The 15,180-nt window shown below is 39.3% G+C and overlaps 1 protein-coding gene across 10 annotated transcripts in view; it reads right to left on the bottom strand.

The window, feature by feature from the left end:
- SH3KBP1 (SH3 domain containing kinase binding protein 1) overlaps positions 1-15,180 on the bottom strand; it is a 472,618-nt gene that overhangs the window by 33,440 nt on the left and 423,998 nt on the right. For all 10 annotated transcript variants that reach the window (XM_069063466.1, XM_069063459.1, XM_069063456.1 and 7 more), the window contains one exon: positions 5,614-5,699. In XM_069063466.1, the coding sequence (XP_068919567.1) occupies positions 5,614-5,699 (86 nt within the window). The remainder of the gene's footprint in view (positions 1-5,613; positions 5,700-15,180) is intronic.

Genomic DNA, 15,180 nt, shown 5'->3' with positions numbered 1-15,180 from the left:
ATAGATAGATAGATAGATAGATAGATAGATAGATAGATAGATAGATATTCTAGGCAATCCTCTAAAAACAAAAGTTACAGAGAAGGTGCTGACTTGTCCTGGAAGAGAAGCATTTCCTGACTTGTTATATTTTTATAAATAATTCCCCCTGTCCCAAGGAAGCCATTGATGAGAAAAATAAAGTCCTCCACATGCTACAAAATATTTATAGCAGCACTTTTTGTGATAGCAAAGAATTGGAAACAATACAGATACCCATTGATTAGGAAATGGATAAACAAATTGTGGTGTGTGAATGTGATGGAATATTACTATGCTGTAAGAAATGATGAATATAGAGCATGGAAAAATCCACATGAACTGTTGCAAAGTGAAGCAGAAAGAGGAAAGAAAATAATACACATAATAACTACAACAATGTAAATGGTAATAACCACACACAAGAATATAAAAAATGCATGTAGCAAAACTGAAAGGATATAGGAAAACAACCCCAATCCACCCCTTTGTGGAAGTGGGAGGTCCAAAGGTATGGCACATTGCATATGTTTTTGAACTTTTTCAATGTACTGATCAACTGCGCTTATGTGCCTTTTTAATTTTTTTGTCATTTGAAAATACTATTTGTAACATGAGATGGCTCTCTGGGAAGGGGAGAGGAGACATCCAGGGTGAAATTGTGATGACATAAAAAAATCCATAAAAAACTTATTTTGAAAAACATAAAATTGTAGTGAACTCTGCCCTAAAATAATAATTTCCCCCAGGATCCACAACAACAACAACAACGCTACACAAGCATAAAATTAAAAAACTATAGTGAAGACATCACCCTTGAAGTTATCCTCATTCTCCTTGATTTCCTTGCTTTATTCGCCATTATTAACTCTACACCTCCTTCTTGATGCTTGATGCTCCCACCTTCTTTGGCCTACAAAGCATGGTTTTCCTACCTATCCTGACCTATCCTTTCTGTCAGCTGTTCTTCCTTTTATTCTCTAATATGGAAGGAAAGAAGGAAACAAGCATTTATTAAGCCCCGACTACATGCCAGGCCCTGTGCTAATTAGTTTACAAATAACATCTAATTTGATGCTTACAATATCCTGGTAGGTAGGTGCTATTATGATCTCCACTTTACAGCTGAGGAAACTGAGACAGAGAAAGGTGAAGAAATTTGTCCGGGGTCATGCAGCTATTAAGTGTCTGTGTGCAGATTTGAACTTGGGTCTTTTTTTTTAAGGTTAAAATTTTTTTTTTCTCAATTTATTAAATTATTTATGAACTTGGGTCTTCTTAACTGCAGGCTGGCCACTCTTATCCACTGCACCACATAAATTGCTTAATTGTGTTACATAAAATTAGCTGTTACAAATAATTAGCTCATTTTAAGCCCAGGAAACAATACAATGATCTTCAACAGTCTATCTGTTTCCTTCCTCTTCAGCTTTAGGGATTTTATTTTAGATGAAAAAATTCTGAAATTAGTCATAATAGTTCTGAACCTCAAGTTAGGAAAATTCCTAACCCCCAGGCAGAGGTCAGGTTTATCACCTAAAATAACATTTATATCTGTCTAGTTAATCCTTTGTCTCTTTGTTATCCAGGCAAATTTTAGTCTATTGGAAATGTCTGGGTAAGGAAATAGTGAATTATATAACAGTGTCTGTGGACAGACAAATATGTGAAAAGGAAGGTGGGGGAAAGAGTTGACCTTTTTTTGGAACTTTCCTCAGCCTAGGTCCTCTGCTCTTGGGAAGCCTGTAGAACCAATGACTCTTCTCAATATCTCCTTTCTCTACCACAGCTCAGTCCTCCTTTCATTCCTCAAATCTGTGCTGGAAATGTCATGCTTGCTTTGGCCTTTGAAATCCAGACCCTTTATTTCTGAAACTGTTTTTTTTCCCTTTATTCAAAGTGCTAAGGATAAAATCTAGTCATGGATCTCATACATTGACTTTGATTATTTCAAGGTGTACAGGTCCTGTTGACATTGGGTTTTGATGGTTGGCTTTAATCAAAAAGTGTTCTTTTGTGGGGTGGCTAGGTGGTGCAGTGAATAGAGCACCAGCCCTGGAGTCAGGAGAACCTGAGTTCAAATCTGACCTCAGCCACTTAACACACCAAACTAGCTGTGTGACCTTGGGCAAGTCACTTAACCCCAACTGCCCTCCAAAAAGCGGAAAAAAAAAAGTATTCTTTTGTAACAAAGGAAATTACTTAAGTTGAAGGGAAATCAATGGAGCTGTCCTATCCTTACATAGGTAGCCTCTATGGGTAAGGCCTTGGTCTCTTCTGTTGATTCATTGTCTCTCAAGGATTTCATTCATTCTCAAGGTTTTAATTATCAGTGTATGCAAATGGCTCCCAAATTTACATCTCCTACCTTGACTTCTTTTCCAAGTTCCCATTTTATATCTTTAATTGCCAAGTAACCTGTCACCACCATCTCAAATCCTGGTTTAAAACCTGATTTATCCCCTCTCCAAAACAAGGAAACAAACTGGCCATGTTCATGCCTTCTATATTTCCATCTAATCCAATCCAATCCAATCCAATAATTTAGTCTCTGTTATAGAGAAAGCACTGGAGATACAAAGATAAAGGAAATAAAAAAAGACTCAGGCCCTTAAGGAGCTTACATTCCACTGGGAAAAGTGGAAATAAAACATGTGTGTCTTTCTATCTCTCTGTCGATCCATCTATATATCTACCTATCTGATGCTTAGTTTATAATTTGAATATCCTTTCCCTAAAAATAGGGTATCTGATTAAGCACTCTATGTACTTCTATATCAGTTTGTGGAATTGAAAACTGTCATTTCATGCTCAAGAATGGACTCAGTGTGATACAAAACTGGCATTGGAGTCAGGAAGACCATGGTTTAAGTACCACTTCTGACAAATCCTGGCTGTGGTGACTTCACCTTGTGAGTCACTCTCAGGTCTCTTTGGCAACTTTCAAAACCACAGGTGGCAAAGCAGTTGCCAGTCCGAACTGGGAGAGGGAGTTTTCTGACTGTAAGTTCTCATACAACTGAAATCATAAATCCAGTCCAAAAAAAAATGTTCAGGAAACCATGATCCTAGTCATCTCTAGATTTAGAGAGTCAAGGTATTGTGTTTCTGAAGAACGAGAAAACTCATGGAACAGTAAGCTGAAGATGAAAGAAAGCTACTCCATCAATTGAAAATCCCCTACTTCTACTTAACCACACTGATAGTAACCCAAGGCACCAACATTTCAACATCTTGCCATCTATTTTCTTACTTATTTGAATTAATAATGATATCAATAATCCTTAACTATCAATTTTATTAGTCATAACATAAAATTTTAAATATTCATTGTAGAACAGAATTGATATCATTAGTGATTACTAATGTTAATGATGATTAACATGATCAACACCAATAATAATAGTTCACAATTACAAAGGACTTTAAGATTTTTAAGGCCCTTTCCTAACCAAAAAACCTGTGAAATCAGTTGTGTAATTGTTACTAACCCTATTTTCTTTTTTTCCTGTATAGTATTTTTTTTTTCAAATTACACATAAAGACAATTTTCAACATTCATTTTTTATAAGATTTTGAGTTCCAAATTTTTCTCACTCCCTCTCTTCCCCCTTCTCCAACACGGCAAACAAACTGATATAGGTATATATGTGCAATCATGTAAAACATATTTCCTCATTAGTCATGTTGTGAAAGAATAGAGCAAAAGGGAAAAAAAAATCCATGAAAGCAATTTTAAAAAGTGAAAATAGTATGCTTCCATCTGCATTCAGATTCCATCAGCTCTTCCTCTGGACATGTATAGCATTTTCCATCAGGAGGTTTTTACTAACCCTATTTTTTTTTTTTTTTTGAGCAATCGGGGTTAAGTAACTTGCTCAAGGTTACATGGCCTATTTCTGGGTGTGGTGCTAAATGTTGGAGCCCGGATTCCATCCCCAGGTCATCCCGACACTGGTTACTAACCCTATTTACTCGATGAGAAAATTGAGGCTCCAAGAGCTCATGTGACTTGCCCATGGGCCTCCAGCTAGCATGTGTCAGAGGCAGAAAATAAGCCCAAGTCTTACTCTAAGCCCTCAACATTGTGCTGTTTCTCTATTTCAGCATGACAAATATATTAAAACTATAATGTTCTCACCAAAAGTCTATCAGGCTCTTCATTTACAATTCCTTTCCAACACAATGCCATTAACCAGTTAAAATCCCACAGCAAACATTCTTCCATACATGAAGGTGAAAGATTGTTATAGGAATGTAAATTTTTAAGATCTTCCCTGCCCCTAGGTTAAGTGCACCTTGAGCCTGTGGTGGGAGGCTTGTTTTTCAAGAGATACTTTGTGATTGGGCAGTGGGTCAAGAGGGTTGTTACATGCTCTGACCCAGGAGAAGGCTATATAAGCCCTGATGGGAGTCTTTGCTTTGGGGCTCACTTTGTTGTGTGATTTGACCACATGAGACTCTGGGCAGCCATTGAGAGCCCCCTGGCTTTGAAAACCCGATGCTGATGCTTCCCTCTCTGGTAACTGGGATTAGGTATATTAGTATGTAATGGTTGGACAGTTTGGAAGACTGTCTAACTTATGCTTATAATCTCTGTATACTCTTAAGTTCGGGGTGCTGACCTTTTTCCCCTGAACTAGGTAAATGATGTATGTTTGATTGATTAAAGCAAGATTGTTAACCCATTTTGAGTTGTTTTCCTTTAGAAAAGCAGATCTAAGAACCTGTGTTGGCAGCCGCTGGGGTGCTTGCCGCTACAGAGATTTAGTTCTGCTTAATGTTTTTCCTGTCAGCTCAATTCTATGCTTCAGCATTCAGCATCCCTCAGGATTAGCTCCAAAGCCTGTTACTTAACTGACAAAAAGGTATGACTCTAGAAGGAAGCACATAAGAATAAGGAATGGTGAGGAAGGAACATTTAGAGCAGAGAATGCCTCTACCTCCTACAAAACCACTTTACTGCAAGATATGTGTTTCTATTATTGAGTGCCTGGAGCATGTGACCCTGGAAAGTTTCCATGTAAAATCAGCCCCTGAAACTAGGTTTCTTAAGTGAGCTATAACACAAGAAAGATCCTTCTGCTTTTCAAGTGGCCAGTGTCTATACTATTTTCTCCTCTTTCCCCCCTAATGTTTACTAGGTTTTAAACCTTTTTACTTAAAGAGATAAGATATGAAGCACTGCTATGTCAATCACATGTTTCTTGATCCCAAAATTATAAGAGACCCTGAATAATTCATTCATTAAAGAAGACTGGTATCTATCTACATTTGATAGTACCAAACTTATGTATTATGCATTACACTACAACACAAAATATGAAGATTCATGCCAGTCTTCACCTTTTAAAAAAGAGTTATCACCAACTTTCATTAGATCTAAAATAAAATTAATTCTAAAGTCAGAAAAGCAATAGTTTTATTTAAATATGGAAACCAGTCTCATTTCCCTTCTTCACAAAATTGGATATAACACCATTAATCTTGGCATATTATCTCCAATGTAACTGCTTGGAGTAGCAGATCACAGCAAGCCAAGTGCTCCAAAGTTATTTATAAACTTTGAAAAACTATAAAATTGTCCTTACTTACCAATGTCATTGCTCCTGTCTGAGAGGTCCTTCTCTGAGGTGCTGGAGACCGTACTGACCACCAAGTCAATCTTTGTATTGTCAGTCCTATATTTAAAAAAAAAAAAAGGTCCTTAATAACCTTGACTTATCTGATAGGTGTCTCTGGTCATTTGTTACCTTTCTTGCACTGAACACATTAATGAACATGCTCTGTGTTAAGTGGATGGAACTTTATACTTCAATAAAATCAGTGAGTACATGCAACTACTTGTCAAAGAAAGCTGCTGCCAACCAGTCTCGCTGCCCCAAGGATGAGTTTTATCTTGATGCAGTCTGGTCAATGTACTGTACTCTTTCTCCCTGTGACACATGGTTCTGAAAGATGCCTATTTTGGGGACAAGCATTTACCAACGTACCCAGCACTGTATCAGGAATGAAATCCTAAGCTAAAATAAATAGCATTTGATCATGAAAATCAGGCAAAACGTAATGGGACACAGCCTCACAATTTAATTGTCTTTACAAAAATCAGAAAGATTGAACAACAGCAGCTGAAAGGCCTCCATCCAGAAAACAAGCTTGGCTAGTCCTACCCATCAAAAGTTGGCCACTTTGAACTCTGAGTAAAAAAAAAAAGGGGGGGGGGTGCTGTTATCTCCCTGAAAGGTTGGGTAGCCTGGGTCTGGAACGTGTTTTGACACACTGACGGTTATATCATGTCATGCTGATCTGGCAGGCTACTAATCTGGCACCTAGTGGGAAAGGTTAGAATACTCTTGGGGAAAAGTAGATGAGAATCCATGTGCCCATCATCTGAAGAAGTCCATCTTCTGTCAGGCCTCACCTCACAAATAACACTTCAGTACAGGGAAGGGCACACACAGCCAACTGCACTACACACCCACATTTCCACAAATGTCAAATGTGACACCTAAGTCTTTGGAGTCCCTGATTTGGAAGAGGCCAAAGGCTAAAGGATAAAGGGTAAAAAGAGTCTCCTTTAGAAAAACTGAGAATCAGAGAATTGGGAGGGGACTTGGGGATTACTTAGCCCTGTTTCTTTATAAATCATAAATCCCTTGTACTCCTAAAAAGTCATCTTCCAACCTCTTAATAAACCTCTCCTATGCAGTGTTTGAAGGGCATGGAAGACATCGAAGATCCCAAATGGGCGAATTACAATCTTAGAGCTGGTAGCTGCTGTCATGTCTCTCTTTCGCTGGTCCCTTGGTGGAAAGAGCAAAATGCATAAAAAAAAAACCCCTTTCAAATGAAAGAAAAATATGCAATATTTATTTGCAAATGTCCCTTACAAATTCAAAGATATCTTCTTAGTTAAGGAACATACAAATATATCTAAACTTGGTTTAGAAATGTGGAATTCTGGTCAAAAAGACCCCAATACCTATATGAAGTGGGGAGGAATCTTTCTCCCCTCTATTTTTTCCCTTCCAAAATGTTTAGGGAAGGAAAAAAGGCCTTGGGGTGGAGGTAGAGAGGGCTTCCCTGCTGCGATGTTCTGTTCTCTAACAAATTTTCACATTTTTTTTCCTCATTCAAAGAAACTCAAGGATTATACTTCCCAACCTACTGGAGCTATGAATATTGGAGGTTTGGTGAGGAGAGGAATGCGAATGTGGAAGGGAAAATCCAGGACTGATATAGAATCAGCTAAATAGCATTGTGAATCAATAGAATTGGCAAACATCACCAAAGAGTCCCAGGAGAGCTGTCCTGAGGAAGGTTCAAGAGGAATCTTGAAATTGTTGGTCTTCACTATGACCATCATTCTTTTTCCTACATTTGGTTCCACTGAAAGTCAGTTAGTCAATAAAGCTTTATTAAGTGCCAGACACTAGGCTAAGTGCTGATGATAAAAAGGAAGGTAAAATACAGTTCCTGCTCTCAGAGAGCTCAGTCTAATGGGAGAGACAAGATGTAAATAACTACACATAAATAAGTTATGGAGTGGATAATCAGAAGCAATCAACACAGGGAAGGAGTTAGAATTAAGGGCGATTGGGGAAGGCTTTCTGTAGAAGGTGGGATTTTAGTTGGGACATGAGGAAAAAGGAACTGAATTCTCAAGGAACAAAGATAACTACAGGTACAATGTGTTCAAAGCATGCCAAAGTTGTGCCATGTCAGACCCCCACCTCTTTTTAGTATGAATAATTATAATAACCAGGGAGCTAGGTGGCTCAGTAGATAAAGTGCCAGGCATGGAGTCAGAAGACTCAAGTTCAAATCCAGCCTCAGACATTTACTAGCTCTGTGACCTTGGGTAAATCACTTAACCCTGTTAACCTCAGTTTCCTCATATGTAAAAATGAGCTGGAAAAGGAAATAGCAAACCACTCTAGTATCTCTGCCAAGAAAATCCCAAACAGAGCCACTGTAGTTAGATACAACTGCAAATCGACTAAACAACAACAGAAATTATAATAACTGGCATTTAAGGAGCACTCTAAAGTTTTCAAAACACTTCTCATACAGTATGCCATCACACATGCCTCGCAACAATCCTGGGACTATTACCGCCGTGTTATAGAAGAGGAACCTGAACCTCAGAGCAGTTAAGGATCTAGGCTATGGTCACACATCTGAACCAAGGTCCTTCTGATTAGAATTCCAGCTCTGTTCTCTGGCAGGGATGCTGTAAAGCCCACTTTCTACAGGAAGCCTTTCCCAATCTCCCTTAACACTAGTGCCTTCCCTCTGAGAACATCTCCAATTCATCCTGTCTATAGCTTGTATATAGTTGTTAAGCTGCTGTCTCCCCTGTTAGACTGGGAGCAGCTGTTTTTTGCCTTTCTTGGAATCCCCAACACTTAGCACAATTGATGGCACAGAGGAGGCACTTAAAAAATGTTTGTTGACTTGACTGATTTTGGGAGATCTCACAGGTAACAAGCCTACTTCTGATTCAATTTTGGGCATTAAGTTTAATCTACAAATACTAAATTACCTAATATGTACTCTAATGATGGCTGAGAATGGTAGGTAAAAGGGGAAGGGGAAGGAAAAGAAGGAAGGAAACAGAAAAAAGAGAGGTAGGAAGGAAAGAAAAAAGAAAAAGGAAGGAAGATAGAAGCAAGGAAGGAAGTAAAGGAAAAGGTTTTTTTTTTTTTAAAGGCTGCTTTTCTGAGATCCATGAATGGAAAAAAGTACTTACTTGTGTTTGGATATTAGGAATGTACAGACTTTAGAGTGTAAGACAAATTCATTTCCAGGCTCTTCTTCACATTTGGGCCAAAGAACAAATTCCTAGTTCATTCTCTCTCATCAAATGAAGAGGATGATTTCACATTTTCTGCATTTTAATTGCTGGGATGTGGTCATACAAAACAGTCAATGCAACAATCCAACTACTATCTACTATAGTAAGTGCTATTCTGGACCCTTCATTTCTTAAAAAAGAATGGGGAAGGTAGAAGGAGGACAGGAGGGAAGGAAGGAAGGAAGGACAGGATGGAAGGAAGGAAGGAAGGAAGGAAGGAAGGAAGGAAGGAAGGAAGGAAGGAGGGAAAGAGGACCTTCAATGAAGCCTTTAAAAATACACAGAAGAGGATTTAGAGGGAAATATAAACAAGCAAGACAAACTTTTGGAACTGTGTTGAAATTTTTTATTCTTCAGTTGTTTTCAGTTATGTCTGATTCTGTGACACCAGTTGGGGTCTTCTTGTCAAAGATATTGGAGTGGTCTACCATTTCCTTCTCCAGTTCATTTTACAGATGAAGAAACTGAGGCAAATATGGTTAGGTGACTTGTCCAGAGTCACACAGCTAGTAAGTGCCTGAGGCTGGATTTGAATCCAGAAAGAAGAGTCTTCCTGACTCCAAACCTGGCACTCTATCCACTGTGTCACCTGCCTGCCCATGATGAACTTATTATGTAATTGCTATTAAAAAAAATAACTCAGGGGCAGCTAGGTGGCGCAATGAATAGAGTCCCTGGAGTCAGGAGGACCTGAGTCCAAATCCTGCCTCAGACACTTAACACAAAAACTAGCCATGTGACATTGGGCAAGTCACAACCCCAACTGCCCTACCTTCCCACCTCCAAAAAAAAAAGCAAAAAACAAACAAAACTCCAAACCAAGCTATATGCAATTTACTTTGTGTCATCATATGCTATTTTTTTTCTGTATGAAAATGTTCAAGTTTATTGGTATCTGTCAAGTTCAAAAAATTTTTTTGAATAAAAAAATAGCATTTTCTTTTAAGCAACTAATTTCCAAGCCAAAAGATTAGAAATAATTCACTGAATATATTGTCTCAGTTCACTGATTTCTATTATGGCCTTATCACATGGGTTTAGTCCTCCAAAAGAAATTTTTAGAAGGAACATTAATGAGAGAGAAAACCATTAATTTTTAATAAATTATCCCTTTTTTCCAGTGGGGAAGCAGTTGTTTTTCACTTTTATTAGTTTAGTACTGACTGAGCCTAAACAACTGGATACTGTACATTCACAAAAGATGTAATAGAATTTGCTTAAATTACATTTGTACCAGGAAGTCCTATCTTTCTTTGAATACATTAAATACCAAAAGCTTATCCATAACCAGAATTTATATTCTGCCTAGCCAGAACTATCCTAGGGTATAGTGAATAGTGGGCAATTCCCCCTCAACCTGAGTTTTCAGTGGCCCCATGAAGACAGGCAGTGAATTAGGAAGGCAGAAAACTGATATATATTTAAAAGGAAAAAAAAACCACCTTGGCTCTTAGATACACTGGAAGCCTAAAATCCCAACACATGCATACTGTATAACCTACAAGAGAGAGGCAGATGGTCAGATCCCTTTCTGAACCCCATCATCCACCCGCAGGATCAACCTCCTGTGATTTCCTTTCACCTTCAAGGTTTCCCTTGATGTTCACTTTAACTGGATTCCACGTGTATAAAAAACATAAAGAGTAGCAAAAGACAGGAACAGAGCTGGAATGTGGCATCTGTACACACCCTAGGTAAGGCCAGAACACTGTCTTTCATGTGAAGATGGTGTCCTCTCTCCGTGTTATTGCCTCTTTTCCCTGCTAGTGTGTAACACCCTGCTCCTGGTAGGCTGGGCGGCTCTTTGAAGGACATCTCTGTGTGCAGGTAGGAAGATGTACCTGCCTCCTAATGGCTGAGAGATCTGTGAGCCCAGGAAGCTGAGCGTGGTGTAGAGAAAAGAACTGAGAGGAGCGGGATTTTAAAGAGGGCAGCAGAGGCAAGGCATAAACTTTTGAATTGCAAATGGGGGCCCTGGGACTGTAGATGTAAGGAAAGCTGGTCCCCTAACATGTCCCTTGACTCCTAGTTCCTGTGAGTCCAGAGACTGCCATGAGCTAACTTCTCTACTTAGATCATTCTCTTCTTAGTTAAGATTTTATCTTGCTTAAGAGCCCATTTACTGTTGTGGATTCTATTATCTACCCTAATCTGTATAGTTCTCCTCATTTTCTATTTTTATTGATGGTTTGGAGATATACACACACAATTTACTTACACGAACACACACGCACACACATGTGTATACACATGTGCATGTATGTGCACATGTGTATGTGTGTATACACACGTGTGTCACAAACATACTCACTACCCTTTTTTTTTTTTGAAACAATCACTTGGTATAGGAGAGCACAGCTGGCAAAGAGTAAGCTGTTAGCCTCCTGATCTGGGATGGTCAGAGGACCAAGGAGAATGAATTTTATTCTGAAACCCAAGTGGAGCATCATAGCCCTAGAATACAAATAGTCTAGTCTAATATGCCTCTTGGAGATAGGAGAATGGAAGAGGGAACATTCAGGAATCCTGCCCTACTCAATGGTGGAAATCAAAGTCTTCTTCCAAATGTGGAATGGAGAATTCCAAATCCCATATAAAGTATTTGTCTAAATACAATCCCTGAAACATCCACCCAGGTCCCTATAGCCTGGGTTTAAACACTTCACAAGTGAAACAAATGTGACTTGACAAAGTGGAAAGAACAGCTTGACTGGATGTTGAGTTTGAGACCCAGGTCTACCACTCAGACGCTGTGTGATGCTGAGCAAGGCACCTCTCTTCTGAGTCTTTGATGACCTAATCTGTCAAAGTAGGTGCCCTAGATGATAATAAAAGCAAGTCACATTTCTAAAATTCTTTAAGACTTACAAAGCATTGGGGCAGAGCGAAGATGGCAGAGTAGAAGCAGGACCTCCCCGCTGCTCCAGCTTCCACCTTCCCCAATCCATGTAAAAACGGGATTCTAAACAAACTTTGGATCTGCAGAACCCACAAAATGACACAGAGAAGCTAACCTCCTGCTGAGGACAGCTCAGCAGGAATCGGCCAGCACAGTGCTCTGGGAGCTGAGCCTAGCCCCATGCCCAGGCTTTAGCCCCAGGGCGGGCCTGACCAGCCACAGGCTGGAGGGACCCCAGATCAGCAGCAACTGTGGTCATTTCCAGAATTATCAACATATAGATGTGAAGGACAAAGACAGAGGTCAGTGCAGTCTGGACTTTGGGACCAGTAAGTGGGAGTGCGTGGCTTTTGCCCCCAGGGCAAGAAGCATCTGAGACGCTGCCAGCTAGCACCACTCAGCAGCTTCAGCTCCTGGCCTGCAGAGTGTAGGGGGACCAAGCACCAGTCTGAGGGGTAATCGCTCTTGCTTTAACCTGCTTGGATATGGATTGCAGTCTAGGGTGGAGATCCTGGGGTGTGTGTCCAGCTTGCCAGAGCATATGGAGGCTTCAGAGAGGGCACCCATCTAATACCTCTGGCAACTGAGAAAACCCCAGCGTTTGGGACGAAAGCTCTCCTGTCTGGTGGCAGAGTCCTACTGTGGCAAAAAGCCCAGGGGTCAAGTGAATGAGGGGTGACATGACCAGGCAAAGGAAACAAAGCAGACAGAAGATTCCAACATTAGACTCCTATTTTGCAGACAAAAAGGAGCAAAGCACGGAACAGGAGGAAGACAGTGAAGTCAGAACTCCTGCACCAAAAGCTTCAAAGCAAAATACGAGCTGGTTACAGGCCATAGAGGACCTTAAGAAGCAGATAAGAGGAGAGGAGGAAAAATTGGGAAGAGAAATGAGAACAATGCAAGAAAATTATGAAATGAGAGTCAACAGCCTGACTGAGGAAAATAACATTTTAAAAAACAGACCGACTCAAATGGCAAAAGAGGCTCAAAAAGGCAATGAGGAGAAGAGTGCCTTAAAAAGCCAAATTTGCCAGATGGAAAAAGAAGCTCAAAAGCTCAATGAGGAGAATCATTGCTTCAGAATTAGATTGGAGCAAATGGAAGCTAATGACTTTATGAGAAATCAAGATGCTGTTAAACAGATCCAAACAAATGAAAGAATAGAAGGCAATGTGAAATATCTCATGGGAAAAACTATTGACCTGGAAAATAGATCCAAGAGAGATAATTTAAAAATTATTGAACTACCTGAAAGCCATGATCAAAGTAAGAAGCTAGAAATCATCCTCCAGGAAGTTCTCCAAGAAAACTGCCCTGATGTTTTAGTACCAGAGGGCAAAATAGAGGTTGAAAGAATCCACCGATCACCTCATGGAAAAGATCTCCAAAAGAAAACTCCTAGGAATATTATAGCCACGTTCCAAAATTCCCAGATTAAGGAGAGAACATTACAAGAAGCCAGGAAGAAACAATTTGAACATTGTGGAAACACAATCAGGATAACACAGGATCTGGCAGCTTCTACACTGAGGGATCAAAGGGCTTGGAATATGATATTCCAGAGGTCAAAGGAGCTGGGATTAAAACCAAGAGTCACCTACCCAGCAAAACTGAGTATCCTGTTTCAGGGGAAAATATGGTCATTCAGTGGAATAGAGGACTTTCAAGCATTCTTGCTGAAAAAACCACAGAGTTGAATAGAAAATTTGACATACAGATACGAGAAGCATGAGAAGGTAAACAGGGAAAAGAAATCATAAGGAACTTATCAAAGTTGAACTATTAACATTCCTACATGGAAAAACAATAATTTTAACTTATGAAACTTTTCTTAGTAGCTGAAGGGAACAGAAATATATATCTATATATGTATATATATATGTCTATATATGAGGGTATATGGGCATATGAATACATATGTGAATGTGTGTATATATATTTACAGGTATACATACATAGAGGGCACAGGACCAATTTAACAGGAAGGGATGATATTTAAAAGGTGATATTAAGAGGTGAGAGAGGAATATAATGAGAGAAGATGGGGAGAGACAGAATGGGGTAAACTATCTCATACAGAAGAGGCAAGGGAAAATGGTTAACAATGGAGGGGACGAATAGGAAGGCAAAAGGGAATGGGTCAACATTATTCCCATTGAATTTGTCTTGGGGAGGGAATGAAATACACACTAAATAGGGTATCTCACCCTCCAGGAGAGTAGGGGATTAGGGGATGATGGAAGGGAGGGCAGGCTGGGGGGGAGGGAAGTTGGAAGCACTCACTTTTGAAAAGGTACGGATCAAAGTAGAGAACAGATCAAGTGGGAGGTGGGATAGAAGGGAAGGAAGTATAGCCAGTCTTTTACAATATATTTACTATGTTATTGTTTTGCATTAGCCACACATGTACATCCTATTCTGAACTAATTATCTTCCCACTAAGGGTGGGTAAGAAGGGAGGAAGGGAATGAATCTGCAATTCAAAGTTTTATTCAAATATTCAAATGTATATATATATATATATATATATATATACTATTATTAATACTATTTTACATGTAATTGGGAAATAAGATATACAGGCACTAGGGCATAGAGATCCACTGGAAAAGTCGAAAGGGGTATGGGAGAAAATATGGGAGAGAGCAGATTGGAGGAGGGGATATCCTCTGGGACTTCCATTTTGGGGTGGTGGGTAGGGGAAAAATGGGGAGAAAATTTGTAACTCAAAAGCTGGTGGAAATGAATGATGTAAATCAGAAGTTAATAAAGCATTTGAAAAAAAAGACTTACAAAGCATTGTTCTCACAACAGTCTTGTGAGATAATTAATGCAAACAGAATGATGGGTTAGGGAACTGAGGCTTTGGAAAGTTGAATAATTTACTTAATGTCACAGTCAATATCTGAAGGTAGGATTCCACTGATCTGATTCCAAATCCTAATTCTATTAATTCTATTATCCTGCCAGCTCTAATTCTATGATTCTAAAATATCTATATGCCATGAAGAATGTCATTTTCTAGCATTAAAATATGCATTTACACGAAAAATATTTAAAAGTGTCCCTTGTTTTATGTTAGGTGGTCACCTTCATACTTTCCCTTAGTCCAAACTCTGTTGGAGGCTAATGTATTTGGAGTATGATCCACATTAGGACCAAACTCTCAGGAATGGTCTGTACACAAGTATAGTATTTATCCCAACCCTAGCCTTAATCCTCTAATATTCCTATCCACAAGAGTTAGAGTTGGACTCAGAGGTTAACTGGGCATTTGCATGGCAAGCTTCATAGCAGCCTGTCCTTTCTATGCCTTTAGAAGTAAAGGGAAAGAACCCTTCCTGATGGCTTAGCCCCATGGCAATTTGTTTGTCCTGATTTTTGGAAGCAGTTTGACTTTGAA

This window comes from Petaurus breviceps, unplaced genomic scaffold, assembly GCF_028583685.1.
Source record: "Petaurus breviceps papuanus isolate PSGF00001 unplaced genomic scaffold, PetGlider_PUasm1.0 90574, whole genome shotgun sequence".
In the NCBI taxonomy this organism is placed as follows: Eukaryota; Metazoa; Chordata; class Mammalia; order Diprotodontia; family Petauridae; genus Petaurus; species Petaurus breviceps.
The sequence above is the reverse complement of the archived record's forward strand: the minus strand, read 5'-3'. Positions and strand labels throughout refer to the sequence as shown.